General features: G+C 41.6%; 1 protein-coding gene across 3 annotated transcripts in view; it reads left to right on the forward strand.

Annotated features, from left to right (window-relative positions):
• Positions 1-201: 201 nt before the first annotated feature.
• Positions 202-16,174, forward strand: part of PDE3A (phosphodiesterase 3A) — a 275,364-nt gene continuing 259,391 nt past the window's right edge. For 2 of the 3 annotated variants that reach the window (XM_035348050.1, XM_035348040.1), the window contains exon 1: positions 202-967. In XM_035348050.1, coding sequence (XP_035203941.1) covers positions 659-967 — 309 coding nt within the window. In that variant the 5' untranslated portion in view covers positions 202-658. The remainder of the gene's footprint in view (positions 968-16,174) is intronic. The other variant, XM_035348031.1, reaches the window with a different exon arrangement.

Raw genomic sequence — 16,174 nt, forward strand, 5'->3', positions numbered from 1 at the left:
GCTGATCCCCACCGGGGGGTCGCTCTCACCCCAGCCGGGAAAAACCCCCGGGGCGGGAGGCTGGGCGGGGAGGCCCGTCGAGGCCATGGCCTCCAGCGGCGCCGGGGCATTCTCCGGCGGGCGCTTGCCGGCGGCAGGGCGGCAGCGGGGGCCGCCCGGCACCCCGCGGGGAGGAGGGGGCGGCGGCGGGGCGGTGGGGCCCGGGCCGGGGCCGGTCTCCGAGACCGAACCTCCGCCAGGGGAGACCAGGAGCCGCCGGCAACTTTGCTCGGCCCTGCGCGCTGGCTGCCTCTGGGCGCTGCTGCTGCTGCTGTTGCTGGCCCTGGCGGCGCGGGGGGAGCGCGGCCGGGAGCTGGCGGCGGAGGGGGGTACCGGGCCGCGGGGCTGGGGTTTTCTGGGGGGCTGGCTGCCCCGCGGCGCCGTGCCCCTTGGCCTGGCGGGGGCTTTCTTCGGCGCTGGCCGCTACCTGCTGCGCGGCGGCGTGCAGCCGCGGGCGGCGGCACTGCTCCTGGCCGCATGCTGCGGGGGGGAAGCGGCGGCGCAGACAGCGCTGGCGGCGGGGGAGGATCGCTTGCGCTCCCTGGCCGCCGCGGGGGTGGTGCTGAGCTGCCTGGCCGCCGTGACATGGCTGGTGCTGAAGCCGAGGCAGGGCGTCCTGATGATCGCCGTGACTAGCGCGGCCAGGACAACGTCCCTCGTCGCCTTGGAGAGGGTCCCGGCGTCCTGGCGGCCCTACCTGGCCTACCTGCTGGGGCTGCTCGGCATCCTCCTGGCCGGCTACGCCGACCGGCTCTGGCCCCCCCGGTGGGCCGCCCCGCTGGCGGAGCCTCCCGCCACCTCCCCGGCCGCGGACGAAGCCCCGGTGCTCAGGCTTCGGCGGCGGTCCAGCTCCATGATCTCCGCCGAGATGTCGGGCGGCAGCAAGAGCCACCGACGGACCTCGCTGCCCTGCATTCCCCGCGAGCAGGTAGGGCAGGGGTCGAGGTACCGCAGGGGGGAAGAAGCGGGGGTCCCGCCGCGCCCTTCCGGCTGCAGCCCCCTCGGGGGGCGAGCAGGGCGCTGGCTTCTCGCAGCGGTGCGCGGAGTCCCCGGCGGCCGCCCTGGGATAGGGACAGGAACGGGGGGGAAGTGGGTGCGCCCCGGACCCAGACTGGATTGCCCCCGGTGCCGGCGGTGGGGAGAGAGCTTGGGGTTGTTCTTGTAATACAGCCATCGGGGGTCTCGCTTTTAATATTGCTGTTATTTTGGAACCCTGGCAGAAAGTTGAGGCGGGTGGTACCCGCCTGCCTGGTGGGAACCTGCCCTCACGGCACAGCCGAGAGCTTTCGCAGCATCACCGGCAAGCCCCGCTCCTTAAAACCTGCAGTTTTCTGCAAAGGCAACTTGGCCCGATGAAACTTTGAAGGTGTGCGTGTGGGGGAGCCCAGCAGCTTGTCCTCGGTGAGAGAAGTCCCTTATCAGGGCGATAGCGTGTCCTCTGAGACCGGCCCCCAGTCGTGCGGTGCTCATCTTTGCACTTTGCCTCCCGAGGCTGTTCCTGTGCCTGTAATCAATAGCTCTCGCTCGGCTATTGTTGTGGGAACCAAGCCGAGGTACACGCGATTTATCACAACGTGCTTTATTTTAAGAGGTCGTGATTGCAACGGATTAGCGAAAACTTAGTTACCAGCCACACAGCCTTTTAAATGCGCATCTCAAAAAAAAAAAAAAAAAAAAAAAAAAATCGAGCAAACCTCATTATCTTTACTGCGTGGCTGTAGAGAATCCTGCCACGGACATGAGGTGGGCTTAGCTCTGCACTCGGAGCACTTTCTCATTTTTTGGAAGTTTAAGGTCACCCCCAAAAGAGTTGTTCAGTGGGTCGAACGCAGCTGGGTGCTTTGAAAGCCCGTGCTACCCTCGCTTCGTGGTGGAGAGGGAGACCTGGGGGAAAACAAGTGGCAAATGGTATTAAGCTTTTCTTTTCAATTAGTATTGCGAATGACTGGGAGCTGTGGTTAACTGAAGCGCATTGCCCCACACCAAAGGTTTTCTTTCAGACCACTTGCTGGATAAGCAGCTAAGTATTTTTGAAGTAATGGCATCTAACCATCTGGTGTGGGTGGCTAGTTTGTTTCTGGAAATGGTTTGATTACATCCCTTTGTGGTTGGTTATGACATTTGCTAGATGAGGGCCTGACAACCTTATATACTTGAGGCTTATTTTACAACAAATGTACTTATTTATTTAACATTTTTGTTTAGATAAACTAAATATTTACCAGTGTCCAGGCAAATACAGTGTGAAAAAAAATAGAAGGCTGACTCAGTTCTGACTTTGTTTTAATATGAATTCAGAGAGCGAGAAGGGTGTAAGAATAATTTGTAAATACAATATCTAAGGCAAGAAATTAAAACCATTTATACTTGATGATGTTGGATGTTTCTGGTGGTTTCTTACAATAATCACTTGTAATGTTTTAAACATATTTCCACTCCCTCTTGCTCTTTAAGCAAAAGCAGTTTTCCAGTTAACATGTCTAAATGTAATTGTTAAGAGATAGGGCTCACTAGTTTGTGGTCACATCCTTCCTTCTTCTTGTGGAGGGAATTCAGATCATCCATATAGACTAGGATGTTAGCCTGGCGATGGATAAGAGGGTAGATTTCTTCTGCCCCTGCCCCAGCTTGTGTTTCCCATAGGGACACTAGTCAGATTTGTCCCAAGCAGATTTGGCTTCCAACTTGTGGAGCCGGACTGGTGCGAGCACGCGACTGTTCAGTTTACCCACTCCAGGACTTTGGCAAATTTATCTTTCTTTTGTTCTCACTCAGTATTAATCAATAGTGAGATCTGGTATCACTTGCGTCACTGTGTGATTAGAGATGGATGACTACTTTCAAGTTTGTGGAGACTTTTTGTCTTTTATTTTTAAGCACATTGTGGCTGTATGTATGTGAACTTCCCTCCCTAAAAGCTGTCCTTTTAAATAAATTGTAGCACCACAGAAAAACGGAGACCCTGACACAAAGCTCTGTAAGGATCTTGAAGAAATTCTGAGAGATGTGGGACTCTCTTAACTTGCAGCAAACAAAGTTTGTGTTTGTAGCAAGAAATCACCTCCCTGTAGACTTAAAGAAACCATAGGTAAATGTTTCTCTTTTGGACAGTTTTTAAATATAACTTGTTAAAAATAGAGATGAGGGCTTTATAAACAGAACCAGGCCTTCCCTCACTCCCCTGTTTTTAAAAAACATACCCTGACTGCCTCTGGTTCGAAAGATAGTTTCTGAGTATGTCTGAGAGCTGCCAATAACTTGCATCAGGAAATGGATCTACTTTATTGCTTTGAAATACATGCTTTCAGTTGCTGCTAAGTAACTTTAGGAGTTCTAGAGGTGTTTCCTGCTGCCTCTCGTGTAATCTTTGCTATTCCTGAGCACTTAGTTAAGGTTTTATTCTTCCAGAGTGTGGTCCCCTCCCTATCTGACTGCTTGTATGAATACAAGAGCCTGCAAAAGTCAGAGTTTCTGTTTTTTTAAATTTATTTTTATTTTTTTAGTCACACATATCTCAGTTATAACCTAAAAATTTCCCTGCTAGATTACAAATACAACTTTATTTGGTCTTGTGGTATAAAGAACAGTACCAGGAATTGCAAAGTAACATCTCAAATAGGTGTATTAACATAGCTGAAATTAAAAGAATACAAAACTGATGCTTAAGCTACTAGTAGGAATAGCTGAAAATGTCTGTCATTAGAAATTATTCCTTCTGTGGAAACATCTCATCTAATTTCTTATCAGTCCCAGAAAGAATTTAAAAAGCAAAAGTTTCATTAAATCAGCTTCCACAGCCAAACACACACACATGCAGATATAACCTTGTTTTGCTGCTAAAAATGTTCTTTATTAGTTTTAATTCTGTTTTGGGGGTCTGATTTTTTTTTTTTTTTTCTCTCTCAACTTCAGCAAATTCTTTGGATTAAAAGCTTCCAGTTTGGCTTGTATGCATTTCTCATTGAGAAATGTGTGCTTTGTAACAGCCTGATCTTGCTTACAGCTGAGTGCTGTCTTTCTGTGATTTCATCAATGCCAGCTGAGGATGCTCAGCTCCTTACGGGCTTGCTCACCCAGTTTTGAAGATGACTGCAGAGAGAAATTGTGAACGGGTGGATGAGACAGACGATGAATGAATGAACATTTTTTTCCCCCATGTAAATGCACAAGTACCACCAGGATGATGCCATTTGAATTCCTTCTTTAAGTTCTTGCAAATTTTTTATAGCTTTTCCTAAATGTCTGGAGAGAAGATTGTGGTGAGAGGGTTGGAAATGTGTTCTATGACTTGGTGTTTCCCATTAAAATATTATATAGCCCATGTATTCTAGAGCTTATGCCTCCAATCTCTGCAGGCATAAACATGTGTGTATTAAATGTGTCTTGCAGTCTAAAGGGACAATTTTGCTGTGGCCAGGAGAGAGTAGCCGGACAACTTAAACTGTGCAGAAGACTCTTAATTTTGCTTTTAAGCCTCACTTATTCTTTGTTTTGTCTGGAAGGAGATGGGGCTTTCAGCTAACTTGGATTCATTAGAAGTGTGTGCTAAATGAACTAGAGCAGCTGTTTCCAGCCGTTCAATTTGCTTATCAGGAAAAAATACGGACAAAGGTATTTTTTCCTGTGGTCAGAAGATTGTCACAGGTAGACCATACATACATCAGGGTACTTTCTAGTTCCCAGACCAGCCTGCAACCCCCTTGGTGACACAGCCCTTTAACCAGGAGGCACTGGCAGGGTGCTGAGTCTTGCCCTGACCCTCTGCCCTGCACTAGGATGTTGGTGTGATGTTTCCAGCTGCAAGGCCAGCATGTAAACTCCCAGCTTGTCTCTGGCTCCTGGGGCAGGGAGGTTTTCTACCCATCTTCCTTTGTTGTTTGTCTTTGCTCTTTTCCTACTGATGGGAGATTAGGGATGGGTATCTGAGCATCTGTCACTTATTTTTAACTGGTTTGGGACTTGTAGTAGTTGTTTTGTGCTGCTACTGCTCTTTGGCATCTGTGCCACATCTTCCCCTTCCTGTTTCTTCCTTCAGCAAGTAATTTTTTTCAGGTGAGCAACTTCAGTCCCAGACTCCTCTGTCTTCCTCCAGTGGCAGCTGGAGGAGTCTCTCTTGGTGTGACTGCAGTTGGTAGGGCTCTGGATGGTGGCTTTGCCTGTCCCGCTCTGCTGCATGGGAAAGCTGTGAGCCGGGACCGTCATTATCACGGCTGGTCTGCGGAGCTGAGAAGATAATACTGTAACAGTTTACATGGTCAAAGATATGACTTCAGTGATAAGACCTGTGAAATGGATGATATATATATATATATATATATATTTTTTTTTTCCAAGGGAAAATTGAGGCTTTATCTGTCCTTCTAATTGCTTGACAGTGAGAACTTTGTAAGTGCCAGGAATACATTGCTTCCCTCCCCTCTTTCCTGGCTCTCTAGCATTCTGTCCTTAAAAAAAGAAAAAAGTAAAATGTATACTTATAACCAATTTTTAGTATTACGTATGCAGCTCTTTGGTTTGAAAATAGGAGAGGTCCAAATGCAACATATTTAATAGGAGAGGTCCAAATGCAACAAATATTTCGAATTTTGGAGAGGAGATAGCAGATTAAATCTAGATACTAAATTTCGTAATGTGTTGCTGAATAGACATGGCGCATATTAGCATATACCTTCTTCTTCTAATAAGCATTATTGAGCTGTAATTACTCTGATAAGGTTTACTGGCGGTACCATTTAGGTCACCAGAAACTGAGTAATAGCAAGTAGTTATGTCACCTAGTGACTTGCTGTAACACAACTGTATGAAATGTTCAGATAAGGCTCCAGGAAAATTCATGCAAGGATTCCAGATGTATTTTTATTTTTATTTTTTTTCATGGTTTCATTTACACAGATCTGTTCTACCTACATGTTTTTTTTTTTTTTCTTTTTCAACCCCCAAAAATTTTAAAACTGCTGATGAAACTCTCATTATTGGAAAAAATAAATTATAAACTAATAATATAAATCAAGAAAGGGATGTTATGGCATATTGGCAAAAAAAGTAAAATACAGTAGTGACTTTCTGCTCTTTCTGAGTGAAGTGTGAAAATGCAAAGCTGTGGAACTGAAAGAAATCCTGTGTATGCTGGGTTGTCATGTTAATTAAATAAACAGCCCGAACAGTGACCCTGTGTATGAAATGTGTTTTGAGAAGCCTCTTGGGGGATGGAGGGGAAAAAAAGTGACACATGATGTTTTGGACCTTAACTCTGACATTTATATGAATTTGTCCTGATCTGCTGTTACTGTGCTTGTGTTCCAACTGTTTGTTGTTGTTGTTGTTTGGTTTTCAAGAAAGGGTGACCAAGCTATATCTTGTAACTTGAAGGAATATCACTTGCACTTTTTTTTCTGTTAAAGAATAATTTATATATATGTGTGTATATGCATGTACATATATGTGTAAATATATACACAAATCCCACCCTGTAACTAGAAAGGTTGCTGGGTTCTGATGCCTGCAAACAGCAGGGCTTGAAATGGGGGTAAGCCAGCTGCATCTTAAATGGTTTTAGGATAAGAAGGCGGCTGCTGAAATTGAAGCTGCTTTGAGCTAGTTGATATGGTTTACTTGGATAATTTAAGTAAAGATGTACAGCTTGTAGCATACCGCTTAACAGATAAGGAAATATATGTTATGATTCAGATATCAAAGTGGAAGTTGAGTTTTTATGTGGATGCTGTTTTCTTTTCTGTTTGGTTTTGAAAAAGCTTCTCGATGAATTACTAATTCATTTCCTCAGTTTCTTCTGTGTTAGTTGGAGTGTCATTCAGAAACAAACACCTCTACTTTGGACTAGTTTTTAATTTTTTATTTTTATTTTTTAATTTGGCTTGCTACAAGTCCTGCTATGAGAACAGTAGTAGTATTAGGAGTTCTCTGCATCAGCGTAGTGAGAAATAGTGGGATAAATAAATGAAAATGCTATGTCCGCCCAAATTTAAACGTTGGGGAGTATTGGCTTTTGAGCCGTACTGGGGAGATTAAACGGGATGGTAAGAGGAAGAACCGCTATACGCATTTATCAGGCTTTTCCTTTTCTCAAAGAGCACTTTGAGATCGCCGTCCCCTCCCTGGGTGGTGTATGCCGCTGCCGGTTCTCGTCGCTTTTTGCCACGCCGTAGGCTCGGCCCCCTGCCATGCCGGGCTGCACCCCTAGAGGGCACACGATCCCCTGCTGTGCCCAGCGACTGCCTGAGGAGCTAAAAACACAAAACCCAAAATCTGTCCGTGGTACTTAACCGAGTCTTTTATTATTATTATTATTATTATTATTATTTAACGTTTTCCTACGTATCCGCGCGAATATAGTTGCTTTTTCATTTTTATTATTATTGCTTGCTTTTCGTGCCCTTTTGCTTGTTTGTCGGGTCTAAGGTTGCCTGGGTGGCTGAGGACTGACAAGTGGACTGCCCGACCCTTCTCGGCTTGGTGAGGTGGGGGCAAGCCAAACCGGCTGCTATAAGGGAAGGTTGTGCTTCTTTCACTGGTCTAACAACACAAATGTAGAACCAGGCAGCTTTTTTTGGCCTCTGAAAGTCCTTTACAAGCCACGAGAGTGGTTGCAAATCTCAGTACAAAGTAGCTGCCTCAAGAGTCATTGAGAATCCGGAAAAATAGACTAACTCACCATTGCTTTATGTCTTGCTTTATGTACATGATTCTTTATTTGTACATAAGATTATAATTAAAATGGGAAATGCCATGCAAAGAACGAACCAGCAGAACCTGCTGATGGGACAGAAGTGCTAGGCTGGTTCTTCCACACTGCTGCACAAGGGTGGTTTCTGAATGCTACCATGGGTGCTGCTGAACAAAAGTTGAGACATCCTGCAGGAAAAGTTTTGGTAACTCGTGTCTAGCTAGTGAAATTATGTCGCGTCTAGCTGGTCAAATTATGTTAAGACTTTGTATCAGCAGGCAGTGTTGGTCATTGAATATCCTTGGTGTGTTTGTGTGCCAGAGTGTTACAGTACACGAGCTTAGTGAAGTCCTGGGTCAGAGAGCTTTGTTGAGTTTTCTTTAGACAAAGTGAACAGCTGGGGTCCATGGATAGCCCAAACCATCTAAGAAGAAGATGGAAAGATGAGTTAGGACAGGACTGCCAGAAGAGTATTGAATGGTATTTTCTTAAAAGGATTTTTTTTTGGGGGGGGAAAACCTTTAGTTTTAACTGCTAGAAAGAAGTCTGGATGGGTGTGATAGCAATACACGCTAATTGTGCAATGTGTGTTGCAGGGTATGAATGAAGCTGTTTTTTAAAATCATTAGACATTTGTATTTATTATTTACAGGTTTCTTATGTCAAGCAGGTTGAGAATTATTTTTATTATTATTTAATCTGAAACTAGCAATGAATAAATTTATTAGTTACTCTGTTGTGGCATGTTTTAGTGCATTTAGTATTTTATCTGAAATGTTCTGTATGAGCCTCTGACCAGGATCTGTTGCTGCACAAGTGTGTTCCCATTTTTAATGTGATTAAATACTGAAAGCAATTAGGAAAAAATGTGTATGAGCATCGGTATAGTTAAACACACTTTTTCTTTTTCATCCTCTTGTCTCATGACAAGTGCAAGTCTGGAAAAATATGGAACTTCCACAACAGAAATAGCTCTGACTGTGGTTGAGGTCTCCTTGTCTAATGTCCCAATCTGTTGGTGAAACGTGACTTATTTCCACAGCCTGTTTTAGTTGGTTTTGTTTTGTAGATACAATTTATGTTTTGGTTTGATTTTTAAAATTATAGTCTGCATTGCTACATTTTTATGGAACTCTCGTGTGCCTAATTCTCGAGGAGTGATGCTTTTCTGACATATTCAGGATGTTTGCTAATGGTTGCTGAACTCCTGAGACAGATGCTGGTGACAGTTTAAAAAGTAACTGTGCCTCATAGAGTGGCTCGTTCTTTTAGAAATATCTCAGCCTGGTTAAGAGCTGTGAAAAATATTAATATAGTGATGTCAGCTGGGAAGCTGTATCATTTGCTCATTTGCTGTGTTTTGAGGATCAAGTCACTGATGGATGTTTGATTCCTACGCTGGATTTCTGTTGCTGTTGATTTTTTGTTGCCTTTTTTTCTGCTTTAACTAAACCTGTTTCTTAGAATAAACTGTTAGACTGTTTTTCCATGTTTAAATGTTAATATCGTAGGGGAACAATATTACTCATCTTTAAATCTGAACATCACTTATTTTGAGCAGCATCCTTCTCCCTGATATTTGACTATATTTGTTCATAAGCATGCTTGTGAAATGAAATCCAGATGGGGAAAGATTTGAGTGTTTGAATGTCAAAGGTTATGAAAAAATTATTGCACTTCAGAGTTCCAGCAGGTTGCTGAGACCTTGATACATCTCTGTATGCTGGAGTTGCAGCCATGGCACCAGCAATAACTATTTTTTCCTCACCCTGAAGAACAGATACTTCTGCTAGCCTCTCACACTTGCTCTTTCTATACAGTTTTAAATAAGCCAACATATGTTTGTGTTTAATGCCATGGAGCATAGGCAGAACATTAGTATGTTTTGTAACCTATGTTACATACAAATATAGATTCCCAGCAAAAATCGATACCCCAAATTTACATTAAAATGGGAATGTCAGGCAGCTGAAGAGGACAGAATGATAGGCTGTCTGCCCTGTGGTGATAACAATGTCATTTGGGTGACAGTCTGCAAAGAGCCCCCCAGGAGCATTATGTTTGGATATCTGACAAGCAACAAAAGAAAGTACTTGGAAAGGATGATGCAGTAGTTGAGAAGCTACATCTGAGCAATGTTTTCTCCACTTTTAATCCAGATAGACTTGACCAAGCTTTTTGTAGCCTGCAGAGAAACACATAACCTAGTCCATCTCCATGTATTGTCAATTGAAATGACAGGTATAGAAAGGTGCAGACCTCTGCAAAAGGGCCGCACAATCATGTCTTATGTGTTATCCCTCCCATATGGGAATGCACTCGACACATAGGTGTGTTCCCATACAGAACTCTGTATATAGGTTTTGTTTGCTTGTTTTTGGTTTTCTTGAGCAGATATCCATTCATTTTCTTACTCCAAAGAAAGCAATTAAAAGTAGTGTTGTTTATGCTGCTTAGATAGGTACCTGAGACCTTGTAGCATATTTTTGTGTGCATGCATTCACACATGCACATATATCATACACATAGATGTGTGATAAGATAAAGATGTGTGTGCTTTTATATACGTATACTCAAATTAGTATGCATTAGTATGTATTCAAATCAGAAATGGGATGATTGTGTGTGTGTTTTCCCTTCATGTCTCCCAAGACTGATTGTTAAGCTATTTTAGAGAGACGGAACTGTTTGACTCAGAGCACAGTCAGTAGGTTGAGTTACATATGACGCTGATCTTTCTAGATATTTAATAATATTTTCTGATGTGTCTGCAAACAGGCTTGTTTCTTAATACACCAGCCTCTGTAACCACTGCCTGACTTTTGATTTGTAACTACTTCAGGCGTGATTTTGATAAGTACCTATATACTTATGTTCTAGAAGTGTATACATTCCAATATGACAGCTGTAACTTGGTGCTACAACTCTGTTCTAGAGGTGCAAAGCCATTGACGTGATTGCTTTATATGGTGTCTCTGGTACCTAGCCTGACTTGTTGCTATTTTTGGCTGTGACATGGAGCTGAGATCTGACTAGACATGAGTTGCTGATAAGCTCTATGTGTAGCTGGAGCCAGCATTGTTCTCATGGGCATAAATGGGGGCTTGTTCAACATGGAGCTCTGCCTGGTTAGAATTGTGATAAGAGCAATTGGAATACATAAGAGACTCTTATTGCTCCTCCCCTCCCTCCCTCCCCCCCCCCCCAAAAAAAAAAAAAGAAAAAAAAAAAGATGAGTTTTAGCTGGCAAAACTTACTCTACTATGTATAGTGGTTGTATTATTGCTGCTGTATGCCTATTTTGAAAGCAGCTGTGGACTAGTTATTATTAGTGATTTATTAAGGCAGTTCTGAAAATGAATGATAGAAATGCCACCTCTTTAGACTTCATTCCTTGAAATTCACTGCTTTTCTGTTGACTTTTAAATTCTATATGAGGTGAAAGGTTGCAATGTAAGTCATATGCCATTACTGGCTTTGTTTTTTTTTAGCTTAATTAATATGCAACGTTCATTTTTAAATGCAGTTCCACTTGTCTATTGATTATGTAAAAGCTCAAATAAACATTTTCTATTAAAGGATTTGATGCTGTGTTTGTGAGGAACTGAACTGTGGGGAGGACTCAGTTAGGGACTCAGAAGTTAGAAGGGGGACAAGAGTGGGAGGAGAACATTACTCTTGCTGGTAAAAGTTTCCTGCTCAGGTTTGCAGACCATTTTTGCTTCCTCTATCTTGTGGAGAAGCCAGCACATTCAATACTGCCCAGAAGCAGGCAGGTATAGAAATAGGTGTATGTGGTTTGAATACTTTGTTTCAGGCAGTGCAGCCTATGTACATGCCTCACCATAGAGACAAACCTGAGAAGCTGTTCAGTGGCAAACAGAAATAAGATCTGTGCCATACTGATATTGAAAACTGACTTCTGAGTTGCAGAATAAAAAATGCTCATTCTTACTAAGCTTGCCATGTTTGTGTCAAGCAGTGTAACAGAGGAGCATGTGATAATAGTGCAACAAATACATGGATTGGGGTGCCAGCACTTCAGCACATAGTCAAGCCTAAATTCCACTTGAGGATCCAAGCCTGTTGTTTCCTCTTGGCAAGGCAACTTTGGAGTCAGAGCCAGCTAATATGAAATACTCAGTGCTAGGGCTTAACTGAAATTTAGGACATCTGAATCTAGCTTTCTGGGTACATGTGATGTGGTGAGAGAGATGGCAAAACCAAAAGTTTCGTGGAGAATTCTTGAACATTTTTGAGTGAAACAGTAAAGATAGATCATCCATTTCCTTTCTCTTAAATCTATCCAATCTTTATTTCAACTTTCTCTTCTACTGTCTATGTTGTATAAAATCTAGTCCTGAAATGTGGGATGTTCTTATTCTGGGTAGTTGGAACAGAAGTGAGTATGAGACCTTAAAATATCCTGAGTTAGGGCTGTGATCTGCCATTTGAGCAGACTTTTTGGAAAGACAGAAATTGAATTCTTTAGAATTTATTATTCTCTCAGGAACTGCAGTAAATCTGCCATCAAAACTGATAAAATTCTTGGCCATGAATTAGTGCAACTACTTAATGGGAGTCTGCAACTTCAATGTACATATTTATTTTGTTTTGATTTGCTCTCTATATATTCTGTTCTCAAGTGAAAATGGAAACGTGATGATGAGTAAAGGCATAGATTTTTAAACTGGTCAGTATATTACAAAATGAATTGATACGCATTAAAAAAATGAAATGAGAAAAAATATATATACAGCCTGAATCCTCAGCTATTGGGAACTGTGACAAGACAGCTTCCTTTACAATCATTCAATTTACTTCTGAGAACTTGGCCTAGGGGTTCCTGAGTCTTTTATCTGGTTAAGATTTTTGGAACTGAGATAATGATCAGATCATCTTAAGCATTCATAATAGCAAGTAAAGGAGATGAGAACTTCAGGCAGAAACCTGATAGTGTAGAAAGTTGCTTTCTATCTTTCCCATAATCTTAATGGATTGCTATCTAAAATGGTGAATCAGTGTTTATAGGTGTAATTATGTCATATGCTCTCTGTTGAATGCTTGAATTTGCAAATGCAGATGTTTTTGAAGAAATGTTGTGTATTTAACTTCTTAGATGTATGAAGGATTTTTTTTTCAAGTGGTTATTAAATAAAAAGTAAACTTAAGAGAAGTCTCCTGATATTCATGCCCACATGCTTTAACAGCTCACTGTTAAAGAGTGCCACTCTTCTAAGATGTGATAAATGGTCAAATGTTGTATTTTGATCTAGGAATGTTTACATCAATGAGCTGAGTATTCTCCTATTATTCTTTGTCTTCTACCCCAGAAAATCTGAAACCTATTTCCCCTCATTAAAGGCAAACCAAGCAAGTTGAGGGTGGGCTTTGGACACTTGATTCTGCTTCCACGTGTAAGAAAGTTGGTTAAACTTGTTTCAGTCTGTGACTGACATTGAAGAAACACTACTATTCTGCCTGGTGATAACTTTTTCTTAGTTTATCTCACTTCTTTCATTTCAACTTTGTTCAAGAGCATCTGATTTTTTGTGTTTGCTGTACTAGAGATATCCACCCCTGATTTTGAATGTAAGGAGATACAATCACAGATTTTAAGAAACGATAGTTACCTTGCTCTAAATGCAAAGGCTTGAATCCAAGAATTCATTGGTACCTTGGAGGAAATTTCCATACATCAATGACAGGCATGCTCTTGTTACAATATGTGATATAAATGTGAAGGGCTTGTAAATAGATAGAAGAATAATAGATTAAAAAAGGGCAGTTTCAGAAAATTGCAAGTAAAATTTCCAATTATTATTTGATGTCTGGCTTAAGAATGTATATTAATTGGAGAAATATACTTTTAGGTTTTTCATTTGTTAACACCAAACCAAGAGATACATTTAGTTGATAACCACTGTTATTTCACCTCTCCCCCTCTTTATGGCGTCTCTTATTTTTAACACTATACTTTTTAAATATTTTGCTTTCCTTACTGTAGTGACCTTTCACCTTTTTGGGACTGTTTGTTCTGGGCAATGGTTGGAGTGATAGCTTGGCTCTTGTGACATCAAAAACATTTTTATTGGCAATTCTCCTGATGATGGACTCTAAAGTCTGACAGTGGTGAAGATGACTAAGTAGAGACAGATTTATGTGGAAATCGTATTAATACTCCTAAAAGAGAGAAAGAAGGCATAAGAAATTTGGCTCCAAATAAACAACCAAAAAATTCTCTGTTCTTAGAAACATTTGGCACTGCTCCATCATGCCTTTTGTGGGAACTGGCTCTTTGTCTGGCCTAATCTTGATGTTTTTTTTTTTTTTTTTTTTTTTCCTTTTTAAAGATTACTAAAGACTTCCACTTTTCTCAAACTTTCTCACAGTAGAATAAAATTAATTTTCACTTTGGTAATGCACAAATCAGTTAATTATTTCAAAGACAATATAAAACAGATGTCTTGCCTTCTTTCTCAGCAAAGATTTAACCGTAGCTTTGCTGTGAAATCTTTCACTGCCACCAAATGTCCCTAGATGTTATATATTGTTCTCATAATCAGTGATTTACAAAAAAGGGAATTTTTTTTTTTTTTCAGCTACAGAATTAGATGACTGGAAAGAAACTGTAGCAGGGATGGGAAATCATAAATCAGTTTTTTTGGTACTTGGATCTAAATTTACACAGACTTTTTGAGAGTAAAACGGGGGGCATTGGACTTCATAGCAGAGGTCCATCTGTTCACTGTGGGATTTGTGGTTCCAAACCTTATGGTAGGTGGCTCTAGCTTAGTCACTTTTTGATACAACTCAATGAAAACAGAAAGGTAGCAACTAATTGAGTTTTGTTTGCTTGTTCTGTCCTGTGTGTATATTCATTTTAGCCAGTCTGTAGCTCAGGGAGTCTCATTGACTCCCTTGACGTTAATGTCAAGGTTCTGAAGAAGAGCACCCAATTTGGCGCACACAGCATGGTTATTTCACATTTGCTGTTGGCAGCAGAAGTCTCTCTATCATACTGCTGGAGAGAAAACCTCCTTCAGGCTTTAATTCAGTTCAGCCCAGTCGGTGGTGAATATTGAAATGTGTGTGTGATAACAGAGAAAGCCCAATGCCCATTGGGAAAGAGTTGCCAGCAGTCATCTGAAAGGTTCTTCATAGTGGTTTTGATATCAGCCTTGGGAGAGGTACCTGTGATGCCTGATGCATTCTAAGCTTCATGTGCTTGTCTGTGCAGCTGCAGTAAAGTTTTCTACTTAGCAAAAAATAGAGATGATTTTTTTTTTTATAATAGTATGATCAGGCAAAAATTTCTATGCATGCGGGTAGAACTTTTCATTGTGTAAATGTTTTCTAATATTCTGAACATTATTTCTTCCTTGTTCCTGTTGCATATGTAACTGAAACGATTCCTGGTTTCCTTTAAGTTGTTACTTTGATGAGCTAGGCATGTAACTAGTCAAGACATTGTGTTTTAGATCTTTGACTGGTCCATGTACCAGTGAGCATCTTGTACTTTTTCCATATGTGTATTATTTTTCCCAGTGAGAAGGGTACGCCAAGCTCACTCCTGATGTGAGCATATACTGATTTGAAATAGGAAGCAATGAAATAGCTTTTATAGCTGGCTTAGGAGGAAGATCTTATTCTTTATTTGCTTACTTCTACTCCTTGAAGGTGTGTAGTTTTTAGTCCTGTTCTTAGCACTGTCTTTGAAATTGTTACCATTTCAGAGGAAGCAACAACCAAGCCAAGAAGGAAACAGGATAGAATCCTTATCTGGATGAGAAGATTGTATCTTATAGAAATCTCCACTATAAACTGTTGCTTATGGACCTGGAGAGACAGCTCACAAGGCATGGTCATTGGCCCCTTTTGCTCATCTAGTGACACTATGTATTGCCTAGCTGTAGGTGGGATTGATATCCTGCAGATGGCTTGTTGGCCAGGAGGTCAAATTCTTATCTCTTATCTGAAGTTCCATGGCTGTGCTCCTGTGATGGTAGTTCCTAAGTTCCTAAGATGGCATAGTTCTTTTTATTAACTCTTGGTAAAATTTCAGGACTATGTCTCCACCCATCCTCTACTTTTGCATTTTTTTTTGTCCTTTTGGAAGGCAGCAATGCTGTAAGAAAACACATTTTGTGAGGCCAGTAGGTTTTAAGTTGCTTTTTCAGATGCCTCCATACAGAGCTACAAGTACTGAAATCTGTTATTCCTTTGATATTTGAATATAAAACAGCAAATTGGTGTTGCTTCTTCTAATTTTACCTAGTGTTTTTACTGTTCTTCTCACCTTCAGAAAACTATAGAATTCTGGCCTAACCTTAAGAGGTGCATTCAGCTTGTACTGAACTTGGTGGGTAGTAAGAATGAAATTGGGAACAGATTAATCCCATGTCAGCTTTCATATTAAACATTGTTGTGGAAAAGCTGTAGAAGCTAGTG

The sequence above is a fragment of the Oxyura jamaicensis genome, chromosome 1 (genome assembly GCF_011077185.1).
Source record: "Oxyura jamaicensis isolate SHBP4307 breed ruddy duck chromosome 1, BPBGC_Ojam_1.0, whole genome shotgun sequence".
In the NCBI taxonomy this organism is placed as follows: Eukaryota; Metazoa; Chordata; class Aves; order Anseriformes; family Anatidae; genus Oxyura; species Oxyura jamaicensis.